The sequence below is a fragment of the Balaenoptera musculus genome, chromosome 18 (genome assembly GCF_009873245.2).
Source record: "Balaenoptera musculus isolate JJ_BM4_2016_0621 chromosome 18, mBalMus1.pri.v3, whole genome shotgun sequence".
In the NCBI taxonomy this organism is placed as follows: Eukaryota; Metazoa; Chordata; class Mammalia; order Artiodactyla; family Balaenopteridae; genus Balaenoptera; species Balaenoptera musculus.
Window position 1 is genome coordinate 69,114,476 of NC_045802.1, and position 19,248 is coordinate 69,133,723.

The 19,248-nt window shown below is 36.7% G+C and overlaps 1 protein-coding gene across 2 annotated transcripts in view; it reads left to right on the top strand.

The window, feature by feature from the left end:
- PCCA (propionyl-CoA carboxylase subunit alpha) overlaps window positions 1–19,248 on the top strand; it is a 373,229-nt gene that overhangs the window by 178,580 nt on the left and 175,401 nt on the right. For both annotated transcript variants that reach the window (XM_036831147.1, XM_036831149.1), the window contains exons 15-17: window positions 1,058–1,126; window positions 2,883–2,958; window positions 18,000–18,110. In XM_036831147.1, the coding sequence (XP_036687042.1) occupies window positions 1,058–1,126; window positions 2,883–2,958; window positions 18,000–18,110 (256 nt within the window). The remainder of the gene's footprint in view (window positions 1–1,057; window positions 1,127–2,882; window positions 2,959–17,999; window positions 18,111–19,248) is intronic.

The window sequence follows — 19,248 nt, forward strand, 5'->3', positions numbered from 1 at the left end:
TTGCTGCAGACAGATGAGCTGCTGTTTATTAGGGAGGCTTCTTCCCACAGGTGAAGAGCTATGTGAGCTTTGCTCTTCTCTTCCCGCCCCTTTACCGTGTTGGGCACCAAAGTCCTGCTGTTCTAGCAGCTTCCATTAAATTCTTCTATCCTCAAACCCCCTAGGACATGCTGGACTATCTTAACTATTTTGATTAGCTTTTAAATACTTCAGATTCCAAAACTTAAGCACAATAATTTAATAAATATTTCATCCTCAGCAACTGCTCATTTTAAAGTTTTACATGGCTAACCTCTGTGCCTTACTGCTGGTATCAAACAGGGAGATGAAAACAAGAATCAGCGATGTACTGACTAAATTGTTGGCTGGTTAACAGCAATCAGGTTCTTCAAAAGAATATTTTGAACTTGTGCTATTTTTTTTTTCCCCGTGAAAATCACAAAATCAGAACTTTAATTGGGGCTGTGTCCTTACAAAGGAAAGCCATGAGAAAAGCTGTATAAACATTAAGGTCTCAGGGGACTAACAGTAACAGAAAAAAACCGCGTTTTACAGTTGAGAGGGTGAGGCAAGAAAGGAAAGTGTTACAGACATGAAAGCCACAGGACCAGTGTTCCTATGGAGCTGATGAGCAGAGCTCCCGGGTCCTGCTGCACGGCTTGACTGGGGTCCGCACTGGAGCTCTCGGAAGAGTAGAGTGGGCAGTGTGATTAGAAGGGGCGTCGTTCATGCTCTCCTTCAGTTGGAAGACACCGTCAAATAGCTACAAACCCATCCCACGAAAGTGATGTATAAAGTTTTGTTTGTTTGTTTGGGTTTTTTTTTGCTCTTTCTTAGTTCCTTCGTTTAGTGGGAGAACAAAAAAATATGTGTTGTACTGTATAATAACAGATCAAGATAGTCTGGTCTCTGTATTTTTAGATTGTTTTTCTACTTACTGGAAGCTGAAATGTTATTTGAGATTGAAATTATCCATCTGCTTCGTGGAAATTAAATTTGTTGTTAGAAAGATAGCTTCACAATATGAACTTTCTTTTCTTTTCTTTCTTCCTCCCAGGTCCGCGTTGATAGTGGCATCCAGCCAGGAAGTGATATTAGCATTTATTATGATCCAATGATTTCAAAAGTTAGTTCGACTTCTTAATGGTTTCTTTCAGTTTTCCTCTGAAGAGACAATGGACATATATAATTTAAAAGTCTGGGGAAAAAAAAAAGTCTGGGATGGGTACTTTATCTGAATCATGTGCTATAATTAAACAAATAATGATGGCCACTGATGGAAAAGTGAAAGCTGAGCAGCTTTTCTTTCTCTTAAGAGAAATTTCGACATCATGTTAGTTGGCAACACTCCCTCCTCCCCAGTGAAATTAGCCCATCACCCCATCACCCCAGCCGCCACAGTAACAAGCTTAGCTAACCAGTGGCACCAACCCAGTCCACTGCAGGGAGGAGTTACATTGCTTTCTGGCCAGTGAACATTGTCCAAGATGAAAGTATGAATGCAGGTGATGTCAAGGAGTTGAGGTGATAGGCTGTGTTTGTTAGAGGACTTTTCACCTTTTCTCTTCAGTTTTTATGAATTACTAATTAATTTATGTAGATTTAAGATACTTAAATTTTGTGTAAGACTATAAGATGTCTTTTTGCTCCCTTTTTGAAATTTGACTTTCCAGAATAAATTAACCAGTCTACTTAAAATTTTAGATCTTTTGACATTTTCAAATCTTACGATCTTATAAAGTGTAAAATTCTTACTGTAGTGGTTGAAACTGGATTTTATTTAGAATATCCTTTTTTTTCTAAAGTGATAGACCTGTATTGAAGGATGACTTCTTTACCAAAACCCCTATTTCTTTTTCTTTCTTTTTTTTTTTTTTTTGACCATGACGAGTGGCTTGCGGGATCTTAGGTTTCCTGACTAAGGATTGAACCCAGGCCTCAGCAGTGAAAGCTCGGAGTCCTAACCACTGGACCACCAGGGAATTCCCAAGCCCTATTTCTTAAGATTTTTCTTTCTTCCAAGTGTACTTTTTTCTGTAGTTGTAGTAAACAACCCATTTTTTCATTTTTTTTTTTCACTTAAGTTTTTATACTAATATTGTTAAAGTGAACTTTAGGTATTTTGTTTGTTAGAGAAATACTATTTAATTAAAAAATAAAAAATACAATAAAATATTATAGATATAGGGTTCCATTTTTAGATGAATACATTTCTGTTCAGAAAAATGGCCTGCAAATTAATTTTCAACCTGGCTTGATATTGAACAGCTAATTAAATGTACTAAAAAATTGGAAACTATAGATGGACTAACATAGTAACCAGAAAAATACTTTACGAATAGTTCTTACTGCTAATTTATAAAAGGTCTAACACATATAAATAGGCACAAAATCATATAGAACAGTAAGATCTTTCTGTTTTTCTAATACAAGAACCCTTTGCTTCTGTGCTATATTATGTGTAAAATTAGCTATTCAGGGAGTCATATTTGAAGGGAGAGAAAAAACAAATTTTGCCTAATCCTCCACTATCCCAGATGTTTATATCCCATCCTCAATGTTCACAATTTTGGTATTTTTCCTCTTAAATTTTTATATGCTTGTTTTTGTTACATTTTGGTTTGCCTCAAATAGCTCTTTTCTGTGATAGTGAAATCTCGGAGAAAAGTCTGAAATAGCTTGATTCTAATATTTGTTTACTTTAAAAAAATCTTAATTGACATAGTTTGTACTAAAAACTGAACCAGTGTGAAATTTCAAAATATATTCTGGAAATCTGTTATGAAATATTTTAGTTTTTACTAGGATGAAATGTTTGACTTATAGATAGATAGATTGATCTATATCTATATAAACTGTTTTGTTTGTTTGCTTGCTTTTAGCTAATCACATATGGTTCTGATAGAAGGGAAGCACTGAAAAGAATGGAAGATGCACTGGATAATTATGTTATTCGAGGTAAAAACAAACATTTGAGGTCATGTTATTATACATTGAGTCCAGGTCTAGAAAACAGCTTGAAGATTTATTAATTAGAGAATTCGATAGAACATTTGTTTACTATGCGTTTAAATAGAAATAAAAACTTGAATTAAACTGACATACTAATTAAGAATAGGTATTTCATTTTCTGTAGCAATCGTATACTTTCCATATACATCTGAAATTAAGTTACTTAATTAAACTTATGATTTATGACTTTCCCTGGATGAGCATTTAGTATTTTATAGACTCTTCATTCTGGAGTCTTTTATTGTCTAGTGCAGCTTGACAGCCAGTTTGCTCTATTATTGTCTTTGTTTTTTTGTTTGTATAGTTTTGAAGTATGAAACTTAAAAATGTATGGAGATTTAAACCATAGTGACCCACATTTGACTACTTTGAGAGTAGAGGGAATGGCTCTTTGCTTCTTTGAATTAGAGCAAACTATAAAATATTTTCTAGCAAATGCAATTTTCTTACCTCACGTGCATACAGGATAATTCTAATGTGTAACAAAGTGTGATCCTACAAGCCTTTAGGGTGTGTAGTGATAATGGTATTAGGAGGAGCCATTAAATTTAAATAATTAAAGTTATACTTATTTCCCTTAAGGAGTAAATTACAGTATAAATTTTATTAGCAACTTTCATTAGCAATGAAAAGATCGTTTTACTTTAGCCCAACATAAATTATCATCAGCTTCAGAATAATGGAGTTTAATATCAAATTTGAAGTGTGAAATATAAGTTCACTTTGAATTGTGAATGAATAGTGTGGGTCTAAGAACATCCGTAAGAAAGACCGGCTGTATAGTTTGGCTCTTTTCTGGTGGCTCACTGAATATAGCAGTGAGGCTGGGAGGCTATATTTTGGAGGCCGAAGGGGTGGGATGGTGGTGGAATATGACTACACAGCCCGTCTCAAGCCCACATGGAGCTTTTCTGCAATTTCAAAGAGCCTCCTTTTGAGTGGATACAGCCCGTAGGTCGAAAGTCTTGACAAGCGACTGCAACTTCGTGTGAATTAGAAAAAGTGCTGTGTTCTCTGGATGACTCTAGCCCTGAGACAGGGAGCCCAGCTTAGCAGTGGAGCATGCCAAACCCTTACTTTGCCCCTTTGACCAACTTCCTTTGTGCAGTGGACAGTTCGGACAACTGTACAATAGCGGCCCAGGACAATTTAGTGACTGTTTTTACACATCTACCTTGCCCTGCTAATTTTCATCTGTTGGTAGATAAGTCATGCAATCCTCACTTGTCGTCATGTTTTCTCTTCCAGCTTTTCTTTTGTTAGGTCAGGAGAACTTTCTTCCCTCCCTTCCCTTTTACTGTCACCCTCTTTTCTTCCCATCTGTTAACTAGTGATGGTGATTGTATCTAATCTCATGTGCTAGTGATTCACCTCCATCCACGAAAGGAAAGCTTTCAAGTGAACCTAGGTGTAATTTTAAGAAGTACCATTAACATCCAGAGTCTCTAAGAATTTGAAAATTTCCCTTCATATTCTTTCTGGCTATTTCTCTAGCTCCTTTTTAGCCTAAACGGTAGAGTATTTTCTGGTTTTATAACTCTGCTGTGTTCTACCATAAGCAGCAGATGCATATTTTAGCTGTACATTGGTTAAGTAGGCCTTGAGAGGTCTATTGCCCTACAGAAATAATATTGCCACAAAATTATTCTCATGCATGTTTGGAACACACATCTAATTCGGGTGTGTGGGGGTGTGTGTGTGTGTGTTTAACTATACATACATAGACATAAACAAGGTACTTGGCAAGATTATTCCCAGAGGCCTTTAAAGTATTTGTAAGAGTTTTCTATATGTTCCCCCGACCAGCCCCCGCCGCCGCCGCCCTATCATTGAATTTTTTATTGTGGTTGTTGAATTATTAGATGGTGGTTAATTTAGGTTTCATTCTAATGAGCTTGAATGGTAAATTCATGAATCTGAGATAGTCAATCTGGGTAAGAATACTTTGTTGTATCATATCTCTATTAAACTTTGATTTGGTATAACATAGTGGCATGGCATATGGGCAGTTTGTCAAAATATTAAATTAGCATTGGTCCCACCTAAAAGTTTTTTTCTTCTACTGTGTCTGGCTTCTGAAAGGAATATTCTTTTATATTTACAGAATACACCTTCATGTATTTTTTTTTAAATGAACGTGTTTTCCACTAATTTACTTATTATACTTTATGTATAAGTACACAAGTCACTATATTTTTTAATTAAGTGACTTAAATACAAAGTAGGCTTGCTATTATTCTGCTAACTTTAAATGTATCATGTGTAAAGCAAAATATATTTTACTGTGCAGATAGATTTTTCCAGGTTTGGTCTGAAATTTCTACCTTTGATTTACTGTGATAGAATAGAAAGAAATCAGACAGGCCTGGATTCATATCCTGTCCTGGATGCCATTTAGTAACTATGTGTCTCTGAATCTCACACTCCACATTTACGAGATAGAGTGTGAGTCTCTGCCTTATAAATTAGTGGTGAGGATTAAATGAGGTTCGGTATGTAGAAGGGCTTGGCAACAGTACTGCCTTGTGGAGTTCAGTAACTTTAGTTCCCATCTTCTTTTCTCCCTCTCTCATTACAGTTGCAAAACCACAGGTTTAAAAACTGTATGTCATAAATCATTGTCAATCAGTTGGTGTTATGTGAAATTTATTAAACCACGGATAAGCCATATTGAAAGCCCATTTTAGGCCATTCCCAGTACTGTGTGCTGAGTTATATGCTTTCATTGCACCCCGTTCTACTGCTTATTCAAAGCATTTACCATCACTGTAATTAAAGCATTAGTTGTATAATTAATTGCTAAATGTTGGATTATCCCATAAGAGTATTAGGTACATGAGGGCAGTGATGGTGTTTATCTTGTTTATTTGTGTATTACTGGTGCTTAGCAGTTCCTGATACATGGTAGGTGATTAATAAATATTTGTTGAATGAGTGAATGAATGAGTGAGAGATACTATCTTTATTTCAAAGAGTTTCTAGTATACCTGGTATGGAAAATACATAAGATAAGTGTAATATAAATTCATAGGTGCCATAATAGTGGAGTGAAAAAAGTATAGTGGGAATTCAGAGGTGGAGAGGGTATCTTTCTTTTCACACCTCTCCCTTTTTGTCCTTTGAAAGTAATGTGAGTACTGCTTTAGGACTCATAGGTGACTCTTTTGAGAATATTTTACTTGTGCTTCCTTAAAACGACTCCTCCAGAGGAGCAGCATTTTTAAAAAGACTGGTAACTTACCATGCTGGTGAAGTAAAGGTGATGGGCACACTCAGGCATCTCTGAAGTATGACCTGCTGCTGTCTTCGGGGAAGATAAACTGGCACTAGGTGTTAAAAGTACATGTCCTTTCACCTAGCTGTTCAGTTTTTGGGAATCTACCCTATAGTGTTAAAAGACTGAATTGTGAGATGCTGTTCACAGGACATTTACAGCAGCCTTGTTTGTAGTAGCCATAATTCTGACCAGCCGCAGTGTCCAAATGGACATATCTTTGTGATAAAATACTGCGCAGCTGTGACTTGAAGTCATGTCTGTATGTATTATTAAAGTAGAAAAGCAGTTTGGAGAGTAATGCAAGCTTTTAGTTAAAACCTTCTTGTCCTAAAGTATTTTTAGTTATGTTTGGATGAGCACAGAGAAAGGCGTGGATATATACACATCATATTGAAATTTATATTATTTTTTTAGCTCAAAAGCGGGAGGTGGTTCTTGATACATAGCCCCCAGACTTTTTAATTTTAGGCATTTTCAAACCTAGAGAAAAGATGAATGGATAGTACTTTACACATTGGCACACTCTTCATCTAGATGAATTGTTAAGCTTTTCTACATTTGCTTTTTTTCTCCATCTCTTCCTTTCTTTGTCTTCTCCCTCCCCTTCACCCTTCTCTCCTGTTTTTTTTTCCTGAACTATTTGACAGAAAGTTTCAGACGTTATGACATACCACTCCTAAATACTTCAGAATGCATCTTAAGGGTAAGATTATGTTCCTCCAAAACCACAATACCATTATCTCACCAAAGGAAATTAGCAGCAATCTCATAATATCATCTAATGTACTGTCCATATTGGAATTTCCCCAGTTGTTCCCCACAGTGTGTTTTTTACCTGCTTTTTAGCCCCAGCATGGTCCAATCAAAGTTTATATTGGTTATGTCTCTTTATTTTCTTGCCCTCTTTGTATGTCTTAACATTAACTCTTCAGAAGAGTCAGGGGCAGTTGACATATAGAATGTCTCACATTCTAGATTGGAAGTTTCAGTATTGGCCCAGAGAAGGCACTTGGGAAATAAGCTGGAAAGATGGGGATTGCCGTTGGAAAGTGATGTATTTTGAATTGGTGATTTTGAAAGTGGTGCAGTTACTGAACATTAGGTGATTTCAGGGTGTGATTATGGGACCAGGTGGCTAAAGTGGAAGAACAGATTATTTGACATGAGATCCTAAGAACGGAGCCGAGATAATGTTGTGTGGCTCATCCACATGGGTGATATGAGTTAGGAGCAGAGGGAAGGTCATGAGTTGGGTAACATAAATTCTTTAGAGAATATTGCACTGTGCAAGGATGTTGATAGACGACAGAGAATTGGAGAAGGTTTTCCTGAGCAGAGAAAATAAACCTCAAGGAAACGGAAGTTTTTCTAAGGATTAGAAGAGGTAATGTTCTGTAAGTGGCAGTGAGGGTTGCTGGAGAAGTGAGGTCCTTGAGGGCGTTGAGTATTTCAGGTGGGGGAAGGAGGTGAGTGGAATGTCCCATGAAGATGCCGGATCTCTGGTAGACCCAACTGATCATGGAGCGTGCTCTCAGAAGGTCTTGTGGAAAGGCCTGGAAAAGAGGGAGCAGGTGTTTGGGGAGGGAGGAGGTGGTTGAGTTATCTGAGGTTCCGAGGATGGGCAGGGAAGCTTGTACTTCTGGTAACGGATGCAGAGTCCCTGAAGTAACGGCAGTGAGCACTTGGGCTCAGAAAAGTGGTCTCAAAGGCATTCTGAGGGGGCTGGGTCTATACACTTCTTCTAGTTAACTTTTGAGTCTATTTATTTTCCTCTGGCCCTGTAGTCCCAAGCCAACACTATCTATATCATGGATGAGTGCAGTAGCTTCCTGATTGGGTTCTCTGCAAGTACTCTTTACTACATCAATCCATTCTTCAGTATGCACAGAATAATCTTTCTAAAGTACAAAGCCAGTGATCACTTCCCTGCTTTAGTGTCTTCCCATTGCCTCTGCATGGACTCTGCAGTCTGATTTATACCACTTTCTCTCAGGCCCCCTTTTTTCCTGCTTGACTGTTGTCTTCATTTACTGGTATGCACTGTCTTCTTCCCACCTGAAGACCTTTCATAGTTAAGCTAGTCTAAGCAGTTGTGACAGTGAGAATCAAAAATACAGTGACCTAAGAAAGACACAGTTTAATTTCTCTTCCATGTAACAGTTGAGAAAGGGGTTGTCAAGGGCCAATAGGGTGACTCACACATTCACAGCAGATGGTTTTCATTTGGGGGCCCAAAGTGGCTGCTTTCATGCCCATCATCCAGCCTCAGCAGGAAGAGAGCAGGGACAGGGGAGTTCACGCTCACTGTTTTTCAGGGCATAACCTAGAAAGCACCCTTTATTTCTGCTCTTGTCCTATTGGTGGTTAGTCTAGGTGGTCATACCTAGATGCTCGGAAAATGGGAGATGTAGTTGATACAAGGTGGCCATATCCTCAGGTAGAGTGTAGCATTTCTCTTATTGAAGGAAAGGAAAATAGATATTGGCAGACAACTAGGAGAAATAAGAATATATACATGTATCTGCTCATTTTTGGAAGCACACACACGTACACAAGACCAGAACTAATAAAATGGCATACCTATAGGAGGTGGAGGGACGATCTGGTGGAAGTGATTGGGGGATGGGAAACAGTACATGGGATGAAAGAGAAAGACTTCTTTGATTATACATTTTTGTATATTTCTGACTTTTAGATCCATTTTAATATTTAAAAATAAATAAATAAAATCATTAATGTTCTGGTGGAAAAAACTCAAAATGGAATACAAACAAATGGACAGGACTATATGAATAATACAATCATGCTGAAGGAGGGGGACAAAAAAAGCTAATCTAAATAACTTTTAATAGTATTTTTTTTTTTTTTTCACACACACACACTGTATTTTATTTTTACAAGAGATAAATAGACTGACACCAAGCATTGTACATGGATGACCACAACAACAGCAACAATGATTGCAATTACCAAACATGAAACACACTCATACTATGTCATAATATTGACATTCAGTCCAGTAATCCTCCACTGTAACAGCTCCTTTACTTTGCAGTGAAAATTGATTTGTATATTCTTTGCCTCTGAGTCCTTGTGGGATTTTTTTTTTTTTTAAATTTAATAGTATTTTTACTGGATACCCTCAAGGCAGAGATAAAATATGTATAAACAAATATTAAACTCTAGTTAGTAGGTTTGTTTTTCCTAGTTCATCGGTTAGCAGTTCTGAAACCAGTTTATGTATATTCTGGGACTGAGGAAATAAACACATGTATGGTGGATAAGAAGAGCCAAGTTTCTCACTGTCAGAGAAAGGAGTTACAGATATGGGAATGGAAAAGTGTGGAATGAACCCCATGGTGTTGAATTGGAAGTTCAGTGTGAATTCATACTTCTTAACCTAGATTGAAAGATAAATATATAACTGTATGTTACCACATTTGTAATTGTGTGTGTGTACACACATACACATGCCCTCTAGCTCAGGATTTCTCAACTGCAGCACCATTGACGTCTGGGGTAGACACACCTTTGCTGTGGGGAGTGCTGTCCTGTCCTGTGCATTGTAGGGTGTTTAGCAACACCCTTGGCCTCTACCCACTAAATGACAGCAGCCTCGCCTCAGTTGTGACAACCACATACTTCCAGACATTGCCGTATGTCCCGTGAGGGGACAGTCATGCCAAATGATTGAGAACTGCTGTCCTGCTGAGAGGTCACAGCAGCACTGACACCCAGAGCGAGGAGCACACTAAGCGCCCAGGTCTGGTTTTCTCAGTACCACTCCCCATAAATGGAACCTGCACTCCTGGACAGAACGGCTCCTTTCAGGAAGAGTATAAGGTGAGCCTGAAAGATCTTATACAAGAACGTAATCAAGTGTTCAAAAAATGGTGATGTGTCAAAAAGACACAGGAACCAGCTTTCAGGGGCTTCTGCTGGCCAATCTGGGAAAAACCTCAGCAACAAAATGAATAATGCTAGCAATAGATTAAAACCCATGAAATAAAATATAAGTCCATGAATTTATACTGATACAAATAGGTAAGAAAGATGCATGAGGGTGGAGCTCACAGCTCTTCCTTACAGTAGATTTTAAACTAACAAGTGTAGAAAAATCAGTACTTGGCAAACACCAAATTGTTTGGGTAAGAATCATCAATGATTGATGCTAAAATTAGTGGATGAAAGTTATGATGAGAGACAGGTATTTGCTTAGTTTCATAATATCGCCTCAGCTGATAACTAATTAATTACAGTGGGACAAATAGTACCTTTAAAATGGAGAAACCTAGCAACCTACCCAAATGATTAAAATTAATATCACTGGTAATGGGACAAATCAATATCATGCACCTCTTGATATGATGCACTGAAAAGTACACATTCTTTCTGTGATATTCTTGCCAAAAAATGTGTAACATGAATATAATCACGAGGAAACAGACAAACCATACTGAAAGAAAGTGTACAATATAAATGGGTTGTACTCTTCAAAATGTCAAGGTCAAAAAACAAAAAAATGGATCAACTTATCTACATCAAAGGAAACTAAGGACACATGACAACTAAATGCAACGTGTGATCCTGGATTAGTTCCTGGACCAGAAAAAAAGTTTTCCTTTTGTAGTAAAGGTCATAAATAGGACAACTGGTGAAATTTGAATAAGGTCTGTAGACTAGATAATGATACTACTATCAGTGTTAATTTTTTGATCTGGTCATTGTACTGCGATTACAGAAGAGACTCAGCTTGGTTTTAGGAAATGTACACTGAAGTATTTAGAGGTAAAGTGCATCTTATCTGCAACTTACCCTCAAATATTTAAGAAAAAAAATTGTGTGTGTGTATACATAAAAAGAGAGAGAAAGAGACAATGACAAAGCAAAGAAATGTGGTCAGATATTAACATTTGGAGAATCTGGGTAAAGGACATACAGTAACTCTTTGTACTGTTTTTGTGAATTTTCTGTAATTCTGAAAATACTCCAAAATGAAAAGTTTTAAAAAATAAGTGAAGAGGAGCCACGTGCTTCCCTCCTCCCAAAGCTAACATTCAAGGAATAAAAACAGAGAAGCATTTGTGATTTGTACTTAAATATCATTCATCTGACTAATCCTAAAGGATAGAGGGGTTAAAAAGTTGTTTTATGAAGAACAGAAAGTGGACAGTTTACTGTTTAGTTTGATAACTGTTTAGTTGTTCAAATGATTTTTTCTTTTTTCCCGAGCTGATTGTGAGCTTTTGTTAAGATAAAGATTCTTTAGAGCAAAAATGTAATTTGGTTAAAGTTAATTTCTGAGTCCCCATGAAATACGCAGTGGCTTTTGGACTCTGTTTGATCCTGGCAGTGTGTGCAGCTAATGTCTGGCCAGTGTTTTGGAACCAGCAGGTAGTCAGGAGAAAGCTGCTCCTAGGGGTCCTCTCTTCTGTGGCCTGGTCGTGATTTCCCATACAGATGGAACCTCATGAACTTTGGCAGAGGTCATCCTCAATTCCCAGTCCAAATCTCAGAGTCATAATTTTTATGAGTATGTGATTAATAATATCATAAAAGTTACAAACTAAGCCTGAGAGTACCTCTACTATCTGCTTATTGTTTGAACAAGATCAATTTATATAATAGCGTTGTCTTAACTGAAACATGGAAAGTAAACTAAATACAAAATGGTAACTTTCAGATATGTAGGATATCTTTTAACAGTTCAATGCTTTTTATCATTTATCTGATCTTTTGAGCTTTTAGATATAAAATAATTTTTGATTATTCCCTTATTTGGCTTTAGAATTAATTAATTTACAGTAGTTTTTGGAGCAGTCAGTTGAGGGATCTAGATTTTGGTTGTCTGCCATTAGCCATTGTTTTACCTTACGGTCCTTAGGAAAGAATAATAGATAATGACTAGTAATATATAACATTGCATAGTAATATGTAATATTTTACTCAGAGAACGTTAAAGGGAAAATGCTCTTGTGTATTAATTTTATTCCTGAAACACTATTTAGCAAGGTAAAAGTCTGTATTTTCATGCTGTATTTACTATTGAAGTAGAAAGATTTTTAAAAGTCCATGCTTCGTTTGTGTGCTTGAGCATCTCTGTTCTTTGATGTCCAAAATGTAAATTAATATTTGCTTATGATTCTTTTGAGTTACATTTTCTAAAATCACCTCTTTTTCAACTTTGAATATGGAATTAAAGTAGAACATCATTTATCCTGTAAAACTGCATGCATTTAAATTTTTTGGATGTCATGGTCATGAATTGATCACTGGCATCAGAAAATAATCTTATTTTTGTTCAAATTATCACTAACTATTTCTGAAAGTTATGTTGTATTTTACTGAAGACAGAGTCCGATGCCAACTATTCTGGCATTGGCCACACAGAGAGCAAGGCAATTTATACCAGCGTTAGGCTGTAACAGGAAAGCCAGTAGAGTTTAAATACAGAATATGGTGCATGTAAAGTGAACAGTATTATTTTTATTTAACTGGAGGAAGAAAGGACAGAAATCCTGAGGATCAGAGTGTCGTCTTTCTAAGTTATTTACTGTTTACGCAAAAAAGCTTATAAATTGAAACATTCTGAATCGTTAATTTGTACATAAGAACATTGTATTTTGGAAATAAAATTATAGCAGCACCTTGATCTTCTAACATTCATCCTGTCCAGTCCCTCCTTTAGGATCTTATGTTTTCCAAAACTTCAGTTACTATATGCAGATAATTCACACATTGCTGGATTTGTCTTGCATTTCTGTGTTTCACATTCTGTTCTGGACTCCTTCATGTGATTGCCCACCTCCGTGACCTCTATATTCTGATGTATACACATTCTAATCTGCGTGCTAGTCTGAACTCTGATCGTTTAGACATTATCAATCTCATCTCACAGGCATCTCTAATTTAACTTGCAAAAGATGCATCAGGTTTTTTCCTTTCAACCTATTCCTTTTCTGTAAATACCATCTTCTATGATGTTGCAGAGCCAGAAGTTTGGATGTTGGCCCTTGACTCACCTCCCCCATCCTTACGTCCACTGAATCACCAAGCCCTGTCTGCCTCCCAAATATCTTTCAACTCTGGCTGCTTTTCTCCTTCTGTGTTGTCCACTCCCTAGCTGTGGTCTGAGGCCTGACCATTTTCCAACATGTCTCCTGCAATTGTCAGCTTGCTTTTTCCCATCTTCGGTCTTGACTCTTCCCAATCCCTTTTGCAGTAGCAGCCAGAGATTCCTGGAGCGCACAGATCTAGTCATGTCTACCCTATTTCAACCACTCTGGGTGCTCTCAAGGCAAAGTGAAATCTTTGCATGGCTGTCAGACCCTGAATGCCCCTGTTTGACTTTTCCGGTGCACCGTTCTCTTTGCTCATACGCTTTGGCCATGGTGTCCTTCTTTCAATCCTCTTCATAGAAACACCTGGTGGTATCCACTTACTTTTTACCACAATGAAAGGTCTTAGATACTTTAAGTTCCTCCCTAATATTACCCATCTTTGTGTCCTTCTGCATCTTTCTCTATTTTCTTTCCCAGCCAGGAAAGTTTGTGTAAGTCACAAATACTTTCCTCTTCTTGGAACACCACATCTGTCATTTACTATGCATATAAATCTCTCTGGCAAGTTGTAACTCTTTTCTTCTTCTAAAGTGGTTTAGTTTTGTCTGTTTGTAAAACATATGACAGAGGGATTCATTTCCCTTTTATAGCCTGAACTCTTTTCAAGGAATATTCTATTTAAATTTCTTGCCTACCTAGTTTGTCTTTCTAAGCATCCTAACACTTTGCTTTTAATTAATTGCTCTTCATTTTTGTCTATCAAAATATCACCTATAATATAGGTAAATGTCAACTTTTGCAATGATTTGTTGGATATATTGATGCAATCAGAAGTTTTTATACCTTTCAGTAATTCCTCATAGAAATGTACATAATTACAAAAGTCCTTCAAAACGTTAGTTATTGAATATGGGCCAAGTCGTTATCCACAACGCAAGGTTGGGATAACTATGCATTTCTCCTGGGCATGTGCTGGGAAAGATATTTATTAGATCATTGTCTAGGATAACTTCTCCCATGGAATATTTGTGTAGCTAAAGGAATAGCATTAAAATTTGAATTTTGGAACTTTCTCTAAATGTTTTGAAGTAGTTTGAATAGATTGAAAATTGGATTTTATAAAATTTTAGACACGTAATGTCTTCTGAGTCAGGAAGAGAGATGCTAAGAATTTTTCATATGGTTGTTGGTATGGTCTAGTACAAAGGGATGCATAGAAAAATGCCTGGAAGGCTGTATTAAGTTGTTAACATTTGTTGGCTCAGAGATAGGAAGTCATATCAAAAAGTATGACCTTCTCCCCCATATGTACACATTAGGGTACAGGGTAACCTGCTGTAACAAAGATTCTTAAATCCAGTGGTATAAAAAAGATAGAAATTTAGTCACTTCTCCCTTAACAATCTGGCTGGTCTGTGCTGATGGGGCAAGTTAGTTTCCTGTGGTCATTTCAGGAGATACACACACATCTGTCTCTTCCCCCCTCTGCTCATCCGCACACTGACCCTGTTGCTCCTCTTCATCCGCATTGCCAAAGCTGAGTTCCTGCTGTATCAGGAAGCCCTTAGGAAAAGGGAAGGAAAGGAAGTTCTGGCAGTTCTTTTTTTCATGTAAGTGAGGCTGGAGTCGGATACATCACTTTAACTGTAGTCTCTTGTCTAGGAATTGGTTTGCCATGTCTAGCTGTAAGGTAGGTGGGGAAATGGAGTCTGCCTCTGGGTGGTCTTTTGTTCAGCTAAGGTTCTGTTGTGGAAAAAATAAAAAGCAAATTTTAGAGGAAACCTGCAGTCTGTCACAATATACTTCTGTTTAAAACAATTTTCTTTTTACATATATTACTGTTGTAACTTATATTGTACTAAACATAAGATGAATGATTCAGTCTCTCTGGATCACAGTTTTCTTATTTTTGTCTCCTTTTGCCTTGTAATATTCTATAACTGGTTACTGAAAGTTCCCCCAAAGCATGTACCATACTGTTTGCTTTCTTGTTCCTTCCTGTGATATCTAACTCCTGCATGAGTAGTAGGTGTGGAGAAAATGTTGAGAGACAGAGAGATTAATCTGCTCAGAACATCAACGTTGTTAAAACTTCGCAGCAGATGTGGGCAAACTTTTGGTAAAGGGCCAGAGAATAAATGTCTTAGACTTTGTGGGTCACATGGTCTCTGTTGCAACTACTGGGCTCTACTGTTTAGCATGAAGACAACCGTATATAGACACTGCTGGGTTTCAATAAAACCTTATTTGCGATTTGACCCGCAAGCCATAGTTCGCTGATCCTTCCTTGCCTTATAGGATGGATACCCCCTCCAGATGGAAACAGCGATAAGCTTAAATTTGTGGAGCTGCATTCTTACAGAATATTAACTAGAGGTTAGGTAGGTAGGTCAGTGCTGAGGCTTAGGATGCTGTACAGCTTCTGTCTGATGTTTGTTTATTACATGTTGTCTTCTGCTCTATATTTATTCTCATATAAAAGGATAATAATGAGCACAGTAATAGTAATGCACCTATTTGAGTGCTTGGCATTGTGTTAAACATTATTTCATTTGTACCTCATGACAATCATACTAACTAGACTATTATTATCACCATTTCACAAATGAGGAAACTAAAACTTCGGGAGTTCAAATAGCTTACTCAAGGTGAGAGGTAGATGAGGTGCTTGAACCTGAGTGATTCTTTGCTTACTTTGTAATCATTCTTGTATAAGTGAGGATTCTGTAAGACTTGAATCAGATCAAGAACAAGCAAGAACAGAATCAGGCTTTCTAGGTTTGTTACGAAGTATAGTGGTACAAATTAGAACTATGCAAGAGTGGGTTAAAGAATTGGAAGGAATTAGCAAACCTCTCTGTTTACTTCAACTTCAGCTCTCTTATGCTCCAGTCACCCTTCCAGTGGACACCTACTCTAATTCCTGCTTTCCCTGGTTTTGAGATGCCTCTTCGCTTTACCTTTTACTCCTATTTAATATCTTTGTAATCTACTTCCTTCATAAAGTCTTTCTATATCACAGAATCCTCCTCATACCATTCATATCCCTCTTGTGGTAGTTACTTATTTAAACTTTACTTTGGAATAGTCATTGTGTACTAGGCTCAGTTTTTCCTACTTGATCACAGGCTTTTTTCTTCTTCTCGTCCTCTTTGTCCTCTCCCTTTCCCTCCTCCCCTCCCGTCCCACCGCCCCCCACCCCCCGCCCCAGCCCTCCTTCTCCTTCTGTACTTATTTTGAAGTATACTTGACATATAATAAACTTCTCATATTTAAAGTATTCAATTTGATGAGTTTTGACATATGTGTGTATACACCTGTGAAACCATCACCACAATCAAAATACTGACCATTTTTGTCATCTCCCAAAGTTTCCTCATGGCCTTTGCCTCTCCACCCTCTCTCCAACCCTGTCCTAATGCAACCACATGATCCGCTTTCTGTAGGTTGCATTCAGTATGCATTGCTTCTGGTCTTGCTTCTTTAATTCAGCATAATATTTTGAGATTCATCCTTGTTGTGTGTATTGGGGGACTCACTTCCTTTTATTGCTGAGTAGATTTCCATTATATGGACAAACCACATTTTGTTAATCCATTCACTGTTGATGGACATTTAGATTGTTTCCAGTTTTTGACTTTGCAAATAAAGCTGTTAACCTCTGTGTGTAAGTGTTTGTATAGGCATATGCTTTTATTTTAACTTGGGTAAATACTTAGGAGTGAATTGTCTGAATCATATGGTGAGTATATGTTTAACTTTTAAAGAAACTGCCAGACAGTCCAAAGTGGAAGTAAACTGTAAAACTTACCAATTTGTTCCCTGTCACCCACACAGGTGGTGACAGTTCCACTTGTTCCACATTCTCGCCGACACTTAGTATTATCTGTCTTTTAACCTTTAACCACTTAAATTGGTGTTTGGGTATATCTCATTGTATTTCTTTGACAGTGATGTTGAACATCTTTTCCTGTGCTTACTGGCCATTTGTATATATTTTGTGAAATGTCTCCTAAGATCTTTTGCCTATCTTTTTTCACCTGGTTTGCTTGTCATCTTATTATTATATTATTAGCATTCTTTATATATACCAGATACAAGTTCTTTATTTTGTGTTGTGAATATTTTCTCTGTGGCTTACCATTTCATTTTCTTTATTACATCCTTTGAAGAGCAGACTGTTAAATTTTGATGGAGTATAATTTGTTGATATTCTTTTCATGGTTCATGGGTTTTGTACTATCTAAGAATCTGTTCCCTACCTCAAGGTAACAGATTTTTCTCCTGATTTCCTTCTATAAGTCTTATAGTTTTAGGTTTGTGACCCAATTTGAGTCAATTTTTATGTATGCTGTGAGTTAGGGTTGAGGTTCATTTTCTGTTTTTCCCAAATGTGTATCTAGTAGTTCTAACATTTATTGAAAAGACATTGATTTCTCCATTGAATTTCTAAAATTTGCATTCAGAGTTTTATTGCTGCCTCAAGTTCAGACATTTTTTGTTGTCAGTTGAAATCAAGGAGGTAAGTAATCTTGCATGGTTTTTTGCTAGGCCATAGGACACTGATGATAAATTTCTCCAGATAATAGGAATTAGATTTTTAACAGACGCATTGTTTTTAATTCAGCCTGTTATCATTTTATTTTTAGGTGTTACACATAATATTGCATTACTTCGAGAGGTGATAATCAACTCACGCTTTGTGAAAGGAGACATCAACACTAAATTTCTTTCTGATGTGTATCCTGATGGCTTTAAAGGTTTGTATATATTGAAGTATTTTAGTGTATTAAAGTTATTATTTTTTATACTTTATTACAGTATATACTTTATTCTGAAATTAGGGCCTTGGGCCTATATTGTTCTTGATTTATTGATATACTTAGAGTATCCTAGACTATAGACATTCATGATTTTGAGTATTCATGAGTGACTCATGAATGTGTAATAATCTGTAATTTTGTTGAGTGAGAAATTCAGCTAGTATGTGGAATGTTGTGTTTCTGAAAGTCAATACAGGTTTGTATTCCTCGCTGATAGAAGTATATACAGGAACTCTTCTTTAATATTAAAACTGTATCTTTATGAAAATTAGCATGGAAAATTTCAGACTACTAGGTGCTATTCCTATTAATGAAAATGGGGATGTCTAAGAAGATGATGGCTTTATTCTGAAACATGAGTTTTGAATAAATTAGTGAGTGGACTGTGAAACTTAGCACTGCAAAGTTATCAGTGAGTGTTTCCAGGTAGTAGAAAAATGGCTCATTAAGTGAGAGACAGAGAAAACCCTTGAGTGAGCATTGAAAACATGGTTAACGTGGTATGAAGACACTGACAGGACTTAACATGAGACTTACCAGAAATGTTACTCACGTGAAAGGCTCTACATATGTTTCTAATGAACTTGGGGACATATGAAGATTAGGTCTTCTCTCACAAATTTTAAGTGTTCTTTATATCCATTTAAAGTGTTTTAGTATATAAAACGACTCCTTCATTTTAGGAGCCGTATATAGATTCAGGTCAGCTTCATTGAATACATTTACAAAGCAACTTATTACATCAGAATTTATAATACAGAGTTTTCATAAGAATAACTGGAGATTACTGATTTGATTGTTCTTTCACAACTTTAGTGTTACAGGGCTTTATCATTAGTACCAAGAAAAATAAAGAATGTGTTTTATTTTTATTTACAAACTTAAAACAGAGACTAATGAATCATCAGGTTCTTTTTCCTGAACTTTTGAATTTTTAAAAATATAAATTACAACCTTAACATGATTACACTTTTGTTCTTGTGTGGTTATTTCATTAATATCTGTTGGTTTCACGAAGCCAGGAACCACTTAATGTTATTGCTTTTTATTGTATCACTAGCAACTAAAACAGACA